The 19,423-nt window shown below is 36.6% G+C and overlaps 1 protein-coding gene across 1 annotated transcript in view; it reads right to left on the bottom strand.

Moving 5' to 3' along the window:
* Positions 1–19,423, bottom strand: part of LOC111520902 (vacuolar protein sorting-associated protein 13B) — an 883,038-nt gene that overhangs the window by 372,778 nt on the left and 490,837 nt on the right. The window contains exons 26-28 of the mRNA XM_026454936.2: positions 9,536–9,707; positions 8,544–8,658; positions 3,742–3,808 (exon numbers count right to left, since the gene is read on the bottom strand). Coding sequence (XP_026310721.1) covers positions 3,742–3,808; positions 8,544–8,658; positions 9,536–9,707 — 354 coding nt within the window. The remainder of the gene's footprint in view (positions 1–3,741; positions 3,809–8,543; positions 8,659–9,535; positions 9,708–19,423) is intronic.

Below are 19,423 nucleotides of genomic sequence, written 5' to 3'. Positions count from 1 at the left end.
AAAACTTCTAAGATGGTTTGAATGACTGAACTAAAGATTGGAATCCTGAGTTCCAGTTCTAGATCTTGAGGAAGGTAATTAATCTTTTCGTGGCTATTTCTGTGACTTCTGCATTTTCTGTAACATTAAGAATTTGGGGCTGGGGTATAGTAGCTCACGTCTGTAATCCCAACACTTTGGGAGGCTAAGGTGGGCAGATAACTTGAGGCCAGGAGTTCGAGACCAGCCTGGCCAACATGGTGAAATCCCGTCTCTACTAAAAATACAAAAAATTAGCCAGATGTGGTGGTGTGGTAGTACATGCCTGTAATCCCAGTTGCTCGGGAGGCTGAGGCACAAGAATCGCTTCAAGGTGGGAGGCAGAGACTGCAGTAAGCCGAGATTGAGCCACTGCACTCCAGCCTGGGCAACAAAGTGACACTCTGTCTCAAACAAAAAAACTAGGTTGGAAAAGACTATCTTGATTTTATCTTTTCATTTCATGAAAATTTTTCATTATGAGTACTAAAAGGCTGTAATAAAAAGTATCACAGGTCACAGAAAGGTTGTTTACTCAGATGAAATTGAAATAACCACATTATATATTTTTATTTGAGACCAAATCTATACAGGCCAGATGATTACCTTCACTAGATAGGATATAACAGTTGTGAAAATGGAGTTTTTCCTTCAATAATTTGGCTCATTTATACAAAGACAGAGCCTATAAAAGAAGCCTCATTGATACCATGCTTTGATAACTGAACTAAACAGTTACTGCATATTTAAACAGTAATGTGACGCAACAATATAACATTTGTCTTTCAGAACTTGCCTATTATCAATAGCTAACACATTGTTTATAAAATCTAATTATCACTATCCAGTAACTCATAATCTTTGCATATACTACTATATTAGTACACATATAACATTTAACTGAGAGTAAAAAAATTATCATAACTTCAATATTTTTGCTAAATTATCTCAATTAGCTCTCCTATTCAAATTGCATACTATAAACAAGTTATAGTAAAACAGCATATGCTTTTAAAGAAGTAAAGTAAAACGTATACATTCGTATTCCTCAACATACAAAAAGAATATCACTTGAAAAAAATCTTCCTCAACCAATTAACAGACACGAAATATTGTTTTGGAAATTACTCAGCACAGAATTAGAGAACTGTTATCTTTCACATTACCTGCCCCTCTTTCCAACACCTGAAAAAGTTAGTAGGGTCCAAAGAGGGGATTTTTAAGAGGAGAAGTGAACTGGAACAAAGCAAAAAGAAGAAAATATATTCACACAAACAGAAAAAAAAAGAGAAATAGGAAAGCTGTAATGGTAATGAGTCTGAGCCTATATTATCCCATCACTCCTAAATTTCTTTTGCTTCCATTTTATTCCTCTTATTTTGTTGCCTATCACCCACTGACGTGATGAGAGGAAAAAATATGCAATTCAGTTACCACTGTTAATTTTGCTTTTAATTTAGACTTTATAATGAAGGAAGATAAGAAAATAAATTATCTTCATTTTTTTTAATTGACCATTAAAAAAACCCCGGAAAGTAAGCATTAAATAGTTGTGCAATATAATCATCTTTCCCCATAACAGCCTGCTCTCAAAGCATTTTTCACTGTTCCCAACATTTTCACTGCTTCTCCTCTGATTCCCCTTCTTTTTTATTTCTGCACTCAAAACAAAAAGATGTATAGTAAAACAGGAAAAGTGCTACCAGTTTCATTACCATGTTGCTGGACAATGAGCAATAATGGATGGAGATGAATTGTTAAGGTATATCCCCAGTGGAAGAGGCCACAGTGATCATAGTGATGTTGTTTGTTCTAAGTGTCTAAACAGGGGAGAGGGTTACTACCGACCACTAATCTAAAAAATCTAATTCATAATAAATCTTTATTAATAGCAACATTTGAATCCTGGAAAGAGTATAAAAGGTATTTCAATGTATAAATGTTTTAATTGGGAAAAATATTTTAAACACATGGAATGTAAGCATATTTGAAAGGTAAGCTACATGAAGAAAGGGTGTTTTTTTTTTAACTGCTGCATTCCTAACTCCCTTACCATAAGGGAAAAAATGAACATGAGTTGAGGTAATATAAATATCACTTTTCATATAGTAATAATACTTTGTACTATTTAAATGTTAAAAAACACTAAGTAAAGAAACTTTTTAAATGGCATTTAATTTATAAATTTAGAAAGAATTTCTGAAGAACATAAATGATAAATTTAGGGTTTCTTTATGAATATTTGTTAAAATTATTAAGAATGTTTTTCATAGACTCTAATGAACATTCAAAGAGAGGAAAATAAATCTAAACACTTCCTCTAACACAAAAGCCACATTTTTTCCCTGCACTAACGATTAGAGACTATTGCTAGTAAAAGCTCAAAATAAAATCAGAACATATCACTTGATATGCAAATACACTATTAAACATTAAATTTAAGGACAAAGTTAATGTTAAGAATATCAGTTAAAAGAATTAGCTTAAGAACATATCCAGATATGTTGTACCATTAGAAAAGGCAAGGTTCCAAACTTCTAAAAGTCACTGATATAGCCTTGTGTTCATCTACCTAGTCAATGACAGAAATGCAATCTTGTTCAGATTCAAGAAGGTACCACACAAGTTACTTTGAATTAGTTGTAAGAAAACAATGGCATAATAATAGAAAAAAAATTTAAAAAGCAATCTTATTAAGAATCATTAGAGGAATGACAAAAGCAATATTGGTCAACTCTTGATCATTCAATACATGTACAATTTTAAAAAATATATTGAATGTACTACTTTGATTTCCTTATATTGATGACAAAATTAGTCTGTACTCATGCAAGTGACCCAGAAACAGGTTATAGTGGAAAAGCAGTTCTACAATTTTAAATTACATTATAGTTCATTTATAAAGTTTATGATATAGAGGAAAATACAAATCAAGAGTTGACTCTATGAATCATTCCATTCCTTCTCTGGGTTCCTGTTAATGGGAGTCGTGTAGCATAATTTAAAAGTAATTTCTTACAGAAGGAAAGAAGCCAGAGCAATTACTGAAAGGGTCCTGCTTGCTGATGGGTCGAACCAACAAGGTGCGTCTGTTCAGCTTGTCAGTACAGGAAAGGAAGACACCTCCACATTGCCCCAAAGACCAACACTCTTCCCCAAGGCTTGAGGTGATGGACAGGAGCAAAGAAGGTGAAAAGACAAAAAGCAATAAAAGCCATAAGCAAAAAAAAAATCTGGATAGTTTTAAATTCTCCTCAAGTTTGCATAAATTTTGGTTTGAGCAACTGCTAGGTATGGACTCTGCCTGGACCATCTTCTGCAAAAGCAATGTTAATGAAAGTAAACAAAAAATAATTGCTTTTAGTATAAAATTACAACTTCTAGTTTATGGTAAAGAACAATCCAGCATGAACTCACATAAGAATTGGGAAACAATTCCAAATGTCAACATAATAGTACATTAAAGATAAAGTATATTAACAAAAGCAAGCCTACCTTTGCCTTTTTGATAAATTAATTTTTATAACAGGAAGATGGTTACAAAACAAGAGCCGCTTTAAAGAATAAATAGCTTTAAATTTATATGTAATTTTGAAGAAACAGGTTAATAAGAAGTTATTCTGAACTCAAATTCTTGTAACCATTAGTCCTATTTTATTAAATAACAAAGATAAACAGCTTAAAGTATATTTTCAAAAATCATAATAACTAAATGGGTCTCACCACAGATTTTTCTTTGCATTGTAGAAATACTCCTTCAAAATGTCCTGACTGCCAACCTTCCCCTGGCCTGGAAAACATAAGTTCACCTTATCTGTTCTCTTCAATTTTTCTGAGTTAAGAAATTGAACATATATAACTATTTCAAATACATCTACAGTTCACAGCACTGCATTGAACTAAAACATAAATCTGACAATGCAATCAATAGAACAATTTACATTAGCACCACACTCTGATAGTTCTGCATAAGAACATTTGTCTTCATGGTAAATTATATATTTATTTGGCTGATTATTTAGTTCCATCTCCTCCACAAGAGTAACATCTATGTTTATTTTTCTTTTTTAAAGATGGGGCCTTGCTCTGTTGCCCAGGCTGGAGTGCAATGGCACAATCATAGCTCACTGTAACCTTGAACTCCTGGGCTCAAGCAATCCACCCACCTTAGCCTCCCCAGCAGCTGGAACTACAGGCATACACCACCATGCCCAGCTACTTTTTGTGTGTATATGGTGATGGGGTCTTGCCATCTTGTCCCAGCTGGTCTCAAACTCCTGGGCTCAAGCAATCCCCCTGCCTTGGCCTCCCAAAGTGCTAGGATCACAGGTGTGAGCCACCATGCCAGGCTATTTTTCTTAAACACTACATCCCCAGTACTCATTTAGCATAGCACTTGGTGCATACCATACACACAACAAATATGTTTTTAATAAATTAATAAATTATCTGAATATTTATAATTTATATAAATTTAGCAGTAAAGTCAGGGATAAAGTACAACATAATATGTAATATTCATGACATTAAAAATTATTTCAGCTAAAATACTGTACTATCACTTGCAAAGATCATTTTTATACAGATACATACCATTTCAAAGAAACTAAAGAGTTGAACATTCTATGATCAAAAGCCAATTAATAATTCACTGTTTAATATGACAAAAATAATTATCATATGATTGGTAAGTTGATACTATTAGAAGAAGTCCTAACACATATCCAGCAAAATATTTTTATCCCATAATTGTGACAGATTTGATAATTATTGAGACAATATGATATATGCAATAATGGATAAAAATTCAAACACTTTTAATGCAGAATTAGGAACTTGGTAAATTAAAAATAATTTTTTAGAGTACATAATACATCAATATATGTACAGAAACATATAGGTGCTTCTGGTGGCACACAATAAAAAATTGTTAAATAAATAAATGAATTCAGAAAGAAATGGATTTTAAGGCTGTTTCTAAGCCAAAAACTACAAAATTGAAAATATGATGCCATTTAAAATATTTTTGAAAAACACTTGTTTTTCAAAACAAGTTTTATGGCATGTGAATTTTAGTTCAATTACAAAAAGAAGCATCATTGTACTACTATAAAGCAAAAAAAAAAGGCATTTGTATTTTTGTTTCAGAAAAATGTATGATAAAACCTATACAGAGCTTTGTGAAAATATCTGAAAACTTTTTTACTAATGTTATTATTACAAGCCATGCATATTTGCATGTAATTATACTTTTGATAGAAATTTATTATGCCAGAAACAATGGTTCTAGGAACATCCACCATATACATAATAATCATCTGTGAGATGAGAGTCATCAAAGTGCTTCGGAAATGAGCTATTGCTCCATGTCAGTGCATGATTATATTGGTATAGAGAATGAATGGGAATTATACAGCAAAAATCAAAGCCATCAACTATGTTGCAGGCATCTAAGCAAATATAAAATACAGAAAATAAATTGTGTAAGATTATTAGTAAAAGTAGCTTATTTCATTTAATATGGCAATGTATATATTTATGAACAGATTTGTCATCTTATAAAACAAAATTTTATTATACTCCATACATGAACAAATACGAAATAAAATTAACCAATGTATCTGTTAAGAACCCTCTTTGAGAATAAGTACAGGCATACCTCGGTTTTATGGGCTTTGCTTTACTGCATAGTGCAGATATTATGTTTTACCCAAATTGAAGGTCTACGGCAGTCTTACATTGAGTAAGTCCATCAGCACCATTTTTTCCAACAATATGTGCTGACTTTCAGTCTCTGTGTCACATATTGGTAATTCTTAAAATATTTCAAACTTTTTCATTATTATTATACAGATATATGGTGACCTGTGATCAGTGATTTTTGACGTTATCATTATAATCATTTCAGGACATCATGAACAGTGCCCAAATAAGACGCAAACTTAATTGATCAATGCTGCGTGTTTTCGGATTGCTTCACTGACCCTACTATTTCCCATCTTTCTCTCTCACCTCAGGTCTGCCTATTCCTTGAAACATAACAATATTGAAATGAAGCCAATCAATAACCCTACAATGGCCTCTTAAGTGTTCCAGTGAAAGAAGAGTTGCAAATCTCTCACTTTAAATAAAAATCTAAAAATGATTAAGCTTAGTGAGGAAGGCATGTCAAAAGCCGAGATAGGCAGAAAACAAAGCTTCTTGTGCCAAGTTGTGAATGCAAAGGAAGCTTCTTGAAGAAAAATAAAAGTGCTACTCCAGAGAACTCGCAAATGATAAGAAAGTGAAACAGTCTTATTGCTGATAGGCAGAAAGTCTGAGTGGTCTGGGTAGAGGATCAAATCAGCCACACCATTCTGTTAAATCCAAAGCAAGACCCTAACTCTCTTCAATTCTAGAAATTGAGAGAGGTAAGAAAGCTGCAAAAGTTAAGTTTGAAGCTAGCAGAAGTTAGTTCATGAGGCTTAAGGAAAAAAGCCGTCTCTATAACATTAATGTGCAACATGAAGCAACAAATGCTGATGGATAAGTGGCAGCAAGTTATACAAAAGATGTAGCTCAGTTCACTGATGAAGGTGGCTACACTAACAGATTTTCAATGTAGACAAAACAGTCTTCTCTTGGAAGAAGATGCCATCTAAGACTGATAGAGGAGAAGTCAATGCTTGGGTTTAAATCTTCAAAGGACAGACTGACTCTCTTGTTAGAGGTGAATGGAGCCGGTGAAGTTGAAGATAATGCTCACTTACCATTCTGAAAATCCCAGGGCCCTTAAGAATTATGTTAAATCTACTCTTCCCCTGTGCTCTATACACGGGAATAACTAAGCTTGGATGATAGCACATCTGTTTACAGCATAATCTCCTGAATATTTTAAGCCCTTTGTTGAGAACGGCTGCTTGTTTAGAGAACAAAATCCTTTGAAAATATTACTGTTCATTGACAATACACCTGGTTACCAAAGAGTTCTAATGGAGATACACAAGGAGATGAATGTTGTCTTCACGCCTGCTAACATCCATTCTTCAGCTCATGGATCAAGCAGTAATTCTGACTTACAAGTCTTATTACTTAAGAAATACATTCTGTAAGGCCACAGTGTGTTAGTCCATTTTGCATTGCTATAAAGGAGTACCTGAGACTGGGTAATTTATAAAGGAAAGAAGTTTATTTGGCTCATGGTTTTGCAGGCTGTACAAGCATGGCACTATCATCTACTTGGCTTCTGGTGAGGCCTCAGGAAGCTTTTACTCATGAAGAAGGCAAAGCAGAACAGGTGTGTCACATGGTAAGAGAGTGAGCAAGAGAAAGTGGGGAGGTGCTATGCTCTTTTTAAACAACCAGCTCTTGCATGAACTAAGAAATCGAGAGCTTCACTTGTTACCGTGGGGAGGCACCAAGCCATACATGAGAGATCCTCCCCTATGACCCAAATATCTCCCACCAGACCCAACCTCTGACATTGGGGATCACATTTCTACACGAGATTTGGAAGGGACATATATCCAAACTGTATCAGATAGTGCTTCTTCTGAAGGTTCTAGGCAAAGTAAATTGAAACACCTTCTGTAATAGATTCGCCACTGTAGACACCGAACATTCGTGATTCATGGGAGGAGGTAAAAATATCAACATTAACAGACGTTTGTAAGAAGTTGATTCCAGCCCTCATTGGTGACTTTGAGGGTTTCAAGACCTCATTGGAGGAAGTAATGGTAGATGTGGTGAGAACAAGAAATAGGAGTGGAGTCTAAAGATGGGGCTGAACTGCTATATCTCATGATGAAACTTGAATGGATGAGGAGTTGCTTCTTATGAATAAGCAAAGAAAGTGGTTTCTGGAGATGGAAACTACTCCTGGGGAAGATGCTGGGAACATTGTTGAAATGACAACAAACGATTCAGAATATTCCATAATCTCATTTTTTACAGCAGCAGCAAAGTTTGAGAGGACTGACTCTAATTTTGAAAGAAATTCTGTTGTGGGTAAAATGCCACTAAACAGCATTGAATGCTACAGAGAAATCCTTCATAAAGAAAAGATTCAATCCATGTGGCAAACTACATTATTGACTTATTTTAAGAAATTGCCACAGCTACCCTAACCTTCAGCAACCACCACCCAATCAGTCAGCAGCCATCAACATCAAGACAAGACCCTCCATCAGCAACAAGATGATGACTCATTGAGTGCTCAGATGTTCATTAGCACATTTTAGCAATAAAGTATTTTTAAATTAAGGTATGTACATTTTTAAATACATAATGCTATTATACACTTCACAGACTACAGTGTAGTGTTTACACAACTTTACATACACTGAGAAACCAAACAATTTGTGTCACTTGCTTTATTGAAATATTCACTTTATTGGAGTAGTCTGGAACCAAACTCCCAAAATGTCCAAGGTATGCCTGTATAGTATTTATTTTAATAGCTAGCCAAATTAAAATAGAAAAAGTCTTATAGCAACTTTGTTCAAAGAAAAATACAGATTTTCTTATATTCATTATTCATTATTTACCTGCTTCTATAGTGATCAATATTGAAACTCTCTATTTTACATTTCACTTTGGTATATACATCCTGGACATCTATAGAAGCACTGAGATCTTCTAGTTCACACACCATACAAACCTCTGCAATAAGAAACAAACAGTAATATCAATACAGTCTTCACAATTAATATTAAAACTTTCCATTTTACATTTCACGTTGACATATGCATGCTGGATATGTACAGAGGCACTGAGATCACAAAAGCTTCTAGAATAATAAGCAAATCAGCACAGGTCTTTCGATTAAGATAAGACATTTATTTCAAGAAAGGGGAAAGCCTAGTTAATATCTGGAGTGTTATATTTGATATCAGTCAAGGATTTTCCCAATAATTTTAGTGACAATAGTATAATGTATCAATATGACCACTGAGGAAAATTCCTCATGGTCTTTTAGATGAATTTTAATACAAACAGGACAAAATTTATGTATTACAAAGTCAAGGAAAATACGTACACATAAACCTTTAGCGTTAATAAGATTCAACATTTTAGCACTGCAACTAGAAACTCCTTGAATTAGGTTTAATAATACTTATTTAATTATAAATGACAATAAATTATGTTTAATATGTCTTCCAAAATAGCATTTAATATTTGCACTTTTCAGTAAAGAAGAAAAACAATCCAGGCTGGGCACGGTGGTTCACGCCTGTAATCCCAGCACTTTGGGAGGTCGAGGCGGGCGGATCACTTGAGTTCAGGAGTTCAAGACCAGACTGACCAATATGGAGAAACCCCTGTCTCTACTGAAAATACAAAATTAGCTTGGCATGGTGGCGCATGCCTGTAATCTCAGCTACTCGGGAGGTTGAGGCAGGAGAATCGCCTGAACCCGGGAGGCAGAGGTTGCAGTGAGCCAAGGTCACGCCACTGAACTTCAGCCTGGGCAACAAGAGCAAAACTCCGTCTCAAAAAAAAAAAAAAAAGGAAAAGAAGAAGAAAAGCAATCCTGTACCTGTGCCTTTATTTTCAGGATCTGGAGCAAAGAGCTTTACAGTAACTTTGGGAAGCACCCACTGCATCCATAAACTAACACGTCCACTGGTTCCGCCAATATTACTTGTAGTTTGTTCCAAGGTGACAGAATCTGAGAATGGTGAGTCCTCACCTGCTTGTATAGAATCTCCCTGGGATGAGAAGAAAAAAAAAAAATCTTACTTTGTAACGTAAACAAAAATAAAAAATTCAAATTATAAATTAAAATCAGCAATTATTATTTGTAACTTTTTCACATCTTATATGCGAATGATAATCACATAAACATTAATGCTAATACATAATGCTTATATGTAAACACATATTCTCAAATGGTTTTTGTTAGAAAGCACATGCATGTTTCCAGCTTCCTCTAAAAGTAGGTAAGATCCAGAAAAGGTTAAGATTAAACCATTGAGTATGTTCCTACAGAGTAGAGTCTGCAAGCTACAGTTAAGGGGCTAATCTGTCTGTATTGGGGAATAAAGTTTTACTAGATCACAGCCACCTCCATTCATGTATTGATTGTATATGACTTCTTTTCAGCAGAGTTGAGAATTTGCTATAGAGAAGCTATGATCTACAAAGTCTAAAGGTATTTACTAACTGGCCCTTTACAGAAAAATATTTGTCTACCCCTTCTATAGAGTATTTATAATGGAACCCAGAATAACTATAGAAAAGTGATTATCAGTTTAAGAAACAGCAAAATATTACTCATGCCTTGCATGTTAATTAAGGAGACATTAAAAATTAGTAGATTTGACAATATAATTTTTTTTTTTGAGACGGAGTCTCCCTCTGTCGCCCAGGCTGGAGTGCAGTGGCCGGATCTCAGCTCACTGCAACCTCCGCCACCCGGGTTCACGCCATTCTCCTGCCTCAGCCTCCCGAGTAGCTGGGACCACAGGCACCCGCCACCTCGCCCGGCTAGTTTTTTATATATATATATATTTTTTATTATACCTTTAAGTTCTAGGGTACATGTGCATAACGTGCAGGTTTGTTACATATGTATACTTGTGCCATGTTGGTGTGCTGCACCCATCAACTCGTCAGCACCCATTAATTCATCATTTATATCAGGTATAACTCCCCAATGCAATCCCTCCCCCCTCCCCCATCCCCATGATAGGCCCCAGTGTGTGATGTTCCCCTTCCCGAGTCCAAGTGAGCTCATTGTTCAGTTCCCACCTATGAGTGAGAACATGCGGTGTTTGGTTTTCTCTTCTTGTGATAGTTTGCTAAGAATGATGGTTTCCAGCTGCATCCATGTCCCTACAAAGGACGCAAACTCATCCTTTTTTATGGCTGCATAGTATTCCATGGTGTATATGTGCCACATTTTCTTAATCCAGTCTGTCACTGATGGACATTTGGGTTGATTCCAAGTCTTTGCTATTGTGAATAGTGCCGCAATAAACATACGTGTGCATGTGTCTTTGTAGTAGCATAATTTATAATCCTTTGGGTATATACCCAGTAGTGGGATGGCTGGGTCATATGGTACATCTAGTTCTAGATCCTTGAGGAATCGCCATACTGTTTTCCATAATGGTTGAACTAGTTTACAATCCCACCAACAGTGTAAAAGTGTTCCTATTTCTCCACATCCTCTCCAACACCTATTGTTTCCTGATTTTTTAATGATTGCCATTCTAACTGGTGTGAGATGGTATCTCATTGTGGTTTTGATTTGCATTTCTCTGATGGCCAGTGATGATGAGCATTTTTTCATGTGTCTGTTGGCTGTATGAATGTCTTCTTTTGAGAAATGTCTGTTCATATCCTTTCCCCACTTTTTGATGGGGTTGTTTGTTTTTTTCTTGTATATTTGTTTGAGTTCTTTGTAGATTCTGGAAATTAGCCCTTTGTCAGATGAGTAGATTGCAAAAATTTTCTCCCATTCTGTAGGTTGCCTGTTCACTCTGATGGTAGTTTCTTTTGCTGTGCAGAAGCTCTTTAGTTTAATTAGATCCCATTTGTCAATTTTGGCTTTTGCTGCCATTGCTTTTGGTGTTTTAGACATGAAGTCCTTGCCCATGCCTATGTCCTGAATGGTACTACCTAGATTTTCTTCTAGGGTTTTTATGGTATGAGGTCTAACATTTAAGTCTCTAATCCATCTTGAATTAATCTTCGTATAAGGAGTAAGGAAAGGATCCAGTTTCAGCTTTCTACTTATGGCTAGCCAATTTTCCCAGCACCATTTATTAAATAGGGAATCCTTTCCCCATTTCTTGTTTTTGTCAGGTTTGTCAAAGATCAGATGGTTGTAGATGTGTGGCATTATTTCTGAAGGCTCCGTTCTGTTCCATTGGTCTATATCTCTGTTTTGGTCTATATCTCTGTTTTGAGCGTTTTTAGCATGAAGGGCTGTTGAATTTTGTCAAAAGCCTTTTCTGCATCTATTGAGATAATCATGTGGTTCTTGTCTTTGGTTCTGTTTATATGCTGGATTATGTTGACTGATTTGTGAATGTTGAACCAGCCTTGCATCCCAGGGATGAAGCCCACTTGATCATGGTGGATAAGCTTTTTGATGTGCTGCTGAATCCGGTTTGCCAGTATTTTATTGAGGATTTTTGCAATCGATGTTCATCAGGGAGATTGGTCTAAAATTCTCTTTTTTTGTTGTGTCTCTGCCAGGCTTTGGTATCAGGATGATGTTGGCCTCATAAAATGAGTTAGGGAGGATTCCCTCTTTTTCTATTGATTGGAATAGTTTCAGAAGGAATGGTACCAGCTCCTCCTTGTACCTCTGGTAGAATTCAGCTGTGAATCCATCTGGTCCTGGGCTTTTTTTGGTGGGTAGGCTATTAATTGTTGCCTCAATTTCAGAGCCTGCTATTGGTCTATTCAGGGATTCAACTTCTTCCTGGTTTAGTCTTGGGAGAGTGTACGTGTCCAGGAAATTATCCATTTCTTCTAGATTTTCTAGTTGATTTGCGTAGAGGTGTTTATAGTATTCTCTGATGGTAGTTTGTATTTCTGTGGGGTCAGTGGTGATATCCCCTTTATCATTTTTTATTGCGTCTATTTGATTCCTCTCTCTTTTCTTCTTTGTTAGCCTTGCTAGTGGTCTGTCAATTTTGTTGATCTTTTCAAAAAACCAACTCCTGGATTCATTGATTTTTTGGAGGGTTTTTTGTGTCTCTATCTCCTTCAGTTCTGCTCTGATCTTAGTTATTTCTTGCCTTCTGCTAGCTTTTGAATGTGTTTGCTCTTGCCTCTCTAGTTCTTTTAATTGTGATGTTAGAGTGTCAATTTTAGATTTTTCCTGCTTTCTCTTGTGGGCACTTAGTGCTATAAATTTCCCTCTACACACTGCTTTAAATGTGTCCCAGAGATTCTGGTATGTTGTATCTTTGTTCTCATTGGATTCAAAGAACATCTTTATTTCTGCTTTCATTTCGTTATGTACCCAGTAGTCATTCAGGAGCAGGTTGTTCAGTTTCCATGTAGTTGAGCGGTTTTGATTGAGTTTCTTAGTCCTGAGTTCTAGTTTGATTGCCCTGGGGTCAGAGAGACAGTTTGTTATAATTTCTGTTCTTTTACATTTGCTGAGGAGTGCTTTACTTCCAATTATGTGGTCAATTTTGGAATAAGTGTGATGTGGTGCTGAGAAGAATGTATATTCTGTTGACTTGGGGTGGAGAGTTCTATGGATGTCTATTAGGTCCGCTTGGTGCAGAGATGAGTTCAATTCCTGGATATCCTTGTTAACTTTCTGTCTCGTTGATCTGTCTAATGTTGACAGTGGAGTGTTGAAGTCTCCCATTATTATTGTATGGGAGTCTAAGTCTCTTTGTAAGTCTCTAAGGACTTGCTTTATGAATCTGGGTGCTCCTGTATTAGGTGCATATATATTTAGGATAGTTAGCTCTTCCTGTTGAATTGATCCCTTTACCATTATGTAATGGCCTTCTTTGTCTCTTTTGATCTTTGATGGTTTAAAGTCTGTTTTATCAGAGACTAGGATTGCAACCCCTGCTTTTTTTTGTTCTCCATTTGCTTGGTAGATCTTCCTCCATCCCTTTATTTTGAGCCTATGTATGTCTCTGCATGTGAGATGGGTCTCCTGAAGACAGCAGACTGATGGGTCTTGACTCTTTATCCAGTTTGCCAGTCTGTGTCTTTTAATTGGAGCATTTAGTCCATTTACATTTAAGGTTAATATTGTTATGTGTGAACTCGATCCTGCCATTATGATATTAACTGGTTATTTTGCTCATTAGTTGATGCAGTTTCTTCCTAGCCTCGATGGTCTTTACATTTTGGCATGTTTTTGCAATGGCTGGTACCGGTTGTTCCTTTCCATGTTTAGGGCTTCCTTCAGGGTCTCTTGTAAGGCAGGCCTGGTGGTGACAAAATCTCTAAGCATTTGCTTATCTGTAAAGAATTTTATTTCTCCTTCACTTATGAAACTTAGTTTGGCTGGATATGAAATTCTGGGTTGAAAATTCTTTTCTTTCAGAACGTTGAATATTGGCCCCCACTCTCTTCTGGCTTGTAGAGTTTCTGCTGAGAGATCTACTGTCAGTCTGATGGGCTTCCCTTTGTGGGTAACCCGACCTTTCTCTCTGGCTGCCCTTAAGATTTTTTCCTTCATTTCAACTTTGGTGAATCTGGCAATTATGTGTCTTGGAGTTGCTCTTCTGGAGGAGTATCTTTGTGGTGTTCTCTGTATTTCCTGAATTTGAATGTTGGCCTGCCCTGCTAGGTTGGGGAAGTTCTCCTGGATGATATCCTGTAGAGTGTTTTCCAATTTGGTTCCATTTTCCCCCTCACTTTCAGGCACCCCAATCAGACGTAGATTTGGTCTTTTGACATAATCCCATACTTCTTGCAGGCTTTGTTCATTTCTTTTTCTTCTTTTTTCTTTTGGTTTCTCTTCTCGCTTCATTTCATTCATTTGATCCTCCATCGCTGATACTCTTTCTTCCAGTTGATCGAGTCGGTTACTGAAGCTTGTGCATTTGTCACGTATTTCTCGTGTCATGGTTTTCATCTCTGTCATTTCGTTTATGACCTTCTCTGCATTAATTAGTCTAGCTGTCAATTCTTCCACTCTTCTTTCAAGATTTTTAGTTTCTTTGCGCTGGGTACGTAATTCCTCCTTTAGCTCTGAGAGGTTTGATGGACTGAAGCCTTCTTCTCTCATCTCATCAAAATCATTCTCTGACCAGCTTTGATCCATTGCTGGCGATGGGCTGTGCTCCTTTGCAGGAGGAGATGTGCTCTTATTTTTTGAATTTCCAGCTTTTCTGCCCTGCTTTTTCCCCATCTTTGTGGTTTTATCTGTCTCTGGTCTTTGATGATGGTGACGTACTGATGGGGTTTTGATATAGGTGTCCTTCCTGTTTGATAGTTTTCCTTCTGACAGTCAGGACCCTCAGCTATAGGTCTGTTGGAGATTGCTTGAGGTCCACTCCAGACCCTGTTTGCCTGGGTATCAGCAGCAGAGGTTGCAGAAGATAGAATATTGCTGAACAGCGAGTGCACCTGTCTGATTCTTGCTTTGGAAGCTTCCTCTCAGGGGTGTACTCCACCCTGTGAGGTGTGGGGTGTCAGACTGCCCCTAGTGGGGGATGTCTCCCAGTTAGGCTACTCAGGGGTTAGGGACCCACTTGAGCAGGCAGACTGCCCCTTCTCAGATCTCAACCTCCCTGTTGGGAGATCCACTGCTCTCTTCAAAGCTGTCAGACAGAGTCGTTTGCGTCTGGACAGGCCTCTGCTGCTTTAGCTGAGCCCTGTCCCCAGAGGCGGAGTCTACAGAGACAGGCAGGTTTCCTTGAGCTGCTGTGAGCTCCACCCAGTTCCAGCTTCCCAGCAGCTTTATTTACCTACTTAAGCCACAGCGATGGCGGGCCCCCCTCCCCCAGCCTCGCTGCTGCCTTGCGGTTAGATTGCCGCAGACTGCTGTGTTAGCAAGGAGGGAGGCTCCGTGGGCGTGGGACCCTCCCGGCCAGGTGTGGGATATAATCTCCGGTGTGCCGGTGTTACAGTGCAGTATTGGGGTGGGAGTTACCCGATTTTCCAGGTGTTGTGTGTCTCAGTTCCCCTGGCTAGGAAAAGGGACTCCCTTCCCCCTCGTGCTTCCCAGGTGAGGCGATGCCTCGCCCTGCTTCAGCTCTTGCTGGTCAGGCTGCAGCAGCTGACCAGCACCGATTGTCCGGCACTCCCAGTGAGATGACCCCAGTACCTCAGTTGAAAATGCAGAAATCACCGGTCTTCTGTGTCGCTCGCGCTGGGAGATGGAGACTGAAGCTGTTTCTATTCGGCCATCTTGCTCCGCCCCCGTTTTTTATATTTTTTAGTAGAGACGGGGTTTCAACGGGTTAGCCAAGATGGTCTCAATCTCCTGACCTCGTGATCCACCCGTCTCGGCCTCCCAAAGTGCTGGGATTACAGGCTTGAGCCACCGTGCCCGGCCAGACAATATAATTTTTAAAATGTTATATGGTTAAACGTTTCTTAGCGGAATAGAGCACAAGCTTATCTGATTCAACAAACACATACTGAACTCTGAATATGTATAAGGTCCTAAATTCAGTGCTAACGAACTTGCTGTCAAAGGCTTGTTGGTTTGTTTTTGGACTTTTAAGCAGCTTTTAGTAGGCCAGAATAAAATAAAACCTTTTATTTAAAGTTGAACTGGAGTTGAATAGCTGCAGTCTCAAATGTGGAAGAGATGCTGCAATCATTGACATGTTGAGTTCTTTCAGGATTAGCTGTAAGTATGGGGTTCCTAAAATCCCAAACTTTGCTGTCCATTTAAAACTTGCAAACAAAACTTGCAAGCTTAAACCCATATACTCTGAAAACTGATCAAATACAACATTCTTATTTGTTTAAAAGATGTATATGTATTTACATATCAGTTATAGATACTTAGTTAAGCTTAGTCTGTCAGGCAGTATGGTGTACTGGGTTAAGGAATTCAGATGCCAGTCATGTGATTTTAGGCAAGTAGTTTAACTTTTCAGAGTCTGTTTACTCCTCTGTAAAATGGTTATTATAATGATATTTATCTCTTACAGTTAAGATTAAATAGCAATATGAATGTGAATGAAGTATATACACATAGAAAATATTTCATAAATTATAGGTATAATTATCATTATCAAGTTGAACTGATGCTTAAGAAATTGTTCACTCACATTCTTACAGAATTTGGTCCCTCTATTGCCTTTCTCATTTTCTCATCTTTCTAACTTCAGACACGTTTTCTTTTGCTGTATATCCTCAACCTCCAATAGTTTATTGTTGCTTTGAATGTCTCAAACAAAAATGTTAATTTCCTATGCTAACAAGTCATGATCAGTAGTTAACTGTCAAAACAAAACACCCCTTAAAATTTAAACAAAGACAATATAATATGATCAGTATTCCATTTTCTATAGACAGGTTGTCAGAGCAGAAGCTACTAATCTCTAAACACTTAAAAGCAGGAATGATAATTAAAATCCGGTACAAAACAAACCAAAGCCCCGGCTCTCATTATCACAGAAATGCCATCTAGACAAAGGTATATTCAGCTCCTACATGAGGCTTTTACTTTAACTTCATTGTTTTATAACATCTTTCAGTCAGAAGAAAATTCAATTTCCCCGCAACCTCAGAAGGAGGCCAAATGGGGAAGATTTTCACAGAATGACAGGCAAGCGTTTATTGCAAGAACACTTAGGCAGCAAGCATAGCAAAGTAACAGTGTTCTGGGATTTACTATTAGAGAGAATTATAGAGTTAAACCTGAAGACAGTATAGTTACTCTTTGTCCCAAATACATCAAACAAAGCAAATAGCTCACTGTTTGTGGGGTTTTCACATAAATGCTTTTACAAAATAAGTAGTTCTAAATCTGCTACAATAGAAATTCCTACAACTTGAGAAGCTATAAAAAAATCAGGTTTTTGGTTAGCTGTCTAATGTAACACAACATCTAATAAAAAGCACAAACTAATTCCAGATAAGGACGCTCATTAAATAAAAGGCAAGATAATATAACCTTTCTTGATGGATAGGTTTTTAGAGTAGAAGTATGCTTAAATTAAATCCTCCCTCCAACAGACAGAAGAACATCATATTCCAAGAATGGAGAACTGAGAGAAAATAGCCTCTCAAATCAACAAGACTTCAATTTTTAACACTACTTGGTATACTTGCTAAGAATGCTAAGAAAACTGGCTGCAAATTTAGTAAGCACTCCTCAGTAAAAGCTTTGCTCTACTTCCTCACGCAGTTTCAATTTTCATTTTGGATTTACAACATTTTGTTTGGTATTGTTAAACATGTTTGTGCATTAGTTTTCTGCTCTGTTTCCAAATCTGTTGTGAAAATCAGGCCAGAAATGGAGATGTTGAACTATTTTCCCATACGTCTTTAGGCCAAGTTCTAAAATAAACAGTTCAATTCTTTTACCATTTTGTTGCAAATTGACCAAATACTAAGTTTATTTTCCTAGGTGAATTTATCTTTGTTCATTTGGAAGAGCAAACACTTTATAGCCCTTCATCCTTGGCCTGCTTCAGAGCTTAAGGATGACCATAGTTTTGGCCCCATCGCTACTTTCTCTCATCAAAATAACTCCTGCATTCTTGTTCAATCACAAAACTTCCCAAAGGGCTAAACACTTCGACCACTGGTTGTACTTAAGTCAACAGTAACAAGTGGCCTGCTGTGGTCTCAACTGCCTGTGCTCCCACTATTTCAATGCAAGAGCGGGAAAAAAATTAAGTGTTTTAAGCTCAGTACTTAATCTTCAAACTCATATTTCCCACTTTACCATGACTCAGACTGAAACACAGGAAGCTGGAGCTATATGTGCACAAAAGTACAGTGCTGCCTATCAACATGTCAGCATGAAAAGAAGTACGTAATCATAAGGTATAAATCATCTAAGGATCATATAAACAAATACTTCCATTTAATACAAACAATTGTTAGAATGTGTTTTCTTAAACTAGATTCATTTACAGTAAGTTCTCTATATTCAATAGTTTTGACCCAACTAAGCAAGAAAAACAATGTTTTAATAGTAAAATGTTGAAAAATTTTAATGATTGTTTTTGAGTGCAAATTGGAATTTAAAAAATCAAACCTGCAATTTCAAAGTGTTCCGCAGGTACATAATTAACATAAATAACGCAAGAAGTGTAAGGTAATCTCAGATTATTAGCTTATAATTACATAATAAAACTATCTGAGCTTTTAAAACTCGAGTAGCCAATAATTTAAATAAATTTTTGATATGAATATTTTGAAATAGGAAAGGCTTTATACACAAAATATTTTGTTGAATGGTATGTGATGGCTAAACAATAACCTTCATTTTCCTAACCTGTTTCGATATCTTAATTTTTTCCACAGCTATTCAAATAAGATGATAGTCTAAATGTTATGATTTCTACATTTTGAATAAAAGTTTCTCTCTAAATGTTAAGGATAAAACCATTCAAAGAAAAATATGAAATGACGTAAGTATTTTCAGGAGTTTTAAAACAATTACAAGAAATTTTTAAAATAGCAATTGAGTAAATTCAAACTTAATATACTATCTAAATGGTTGTTTGAATAATAATTTGAGGCAGATTACTGCATAGGTTAATTGCACTTGAATAACTGAAAAACTGACAAGAGTTTTGCTACTACAGCAAACTCTGTCAACAACTCTGAAGTTGATGCCAAACAACCTCTTAGTCTAGTATTCACTTTTCAATTATCAATGTATGTTAAACAGTTACTGGACATTAAAAAAGGAACCACTTCATGCTTAATATTTTTAAACTAGGCTTATAATAACGCAATTTTAATTATTGAATCAATAAACAATGCTTGTCACATTGTCACACTTTGCCATGACCCT

Source organism: Piliocolobus tephrosceles, chromosome 7, assembly GCF_002776525.5.
Source record: "Piliocolobus tephrosceles isolate RC106 chromosome 7, ASM277652v3, whole genome shotgun sequence".
NCBI lineage: Eukaryota > Metazoa > Chordata > Mammalia > Primates > Cercopithecidae > Piliocolobus > Piliocolobus tephrosceles.
This window is presented reverse-complemented; position numbering and strand designations above follow the sequence as displayed.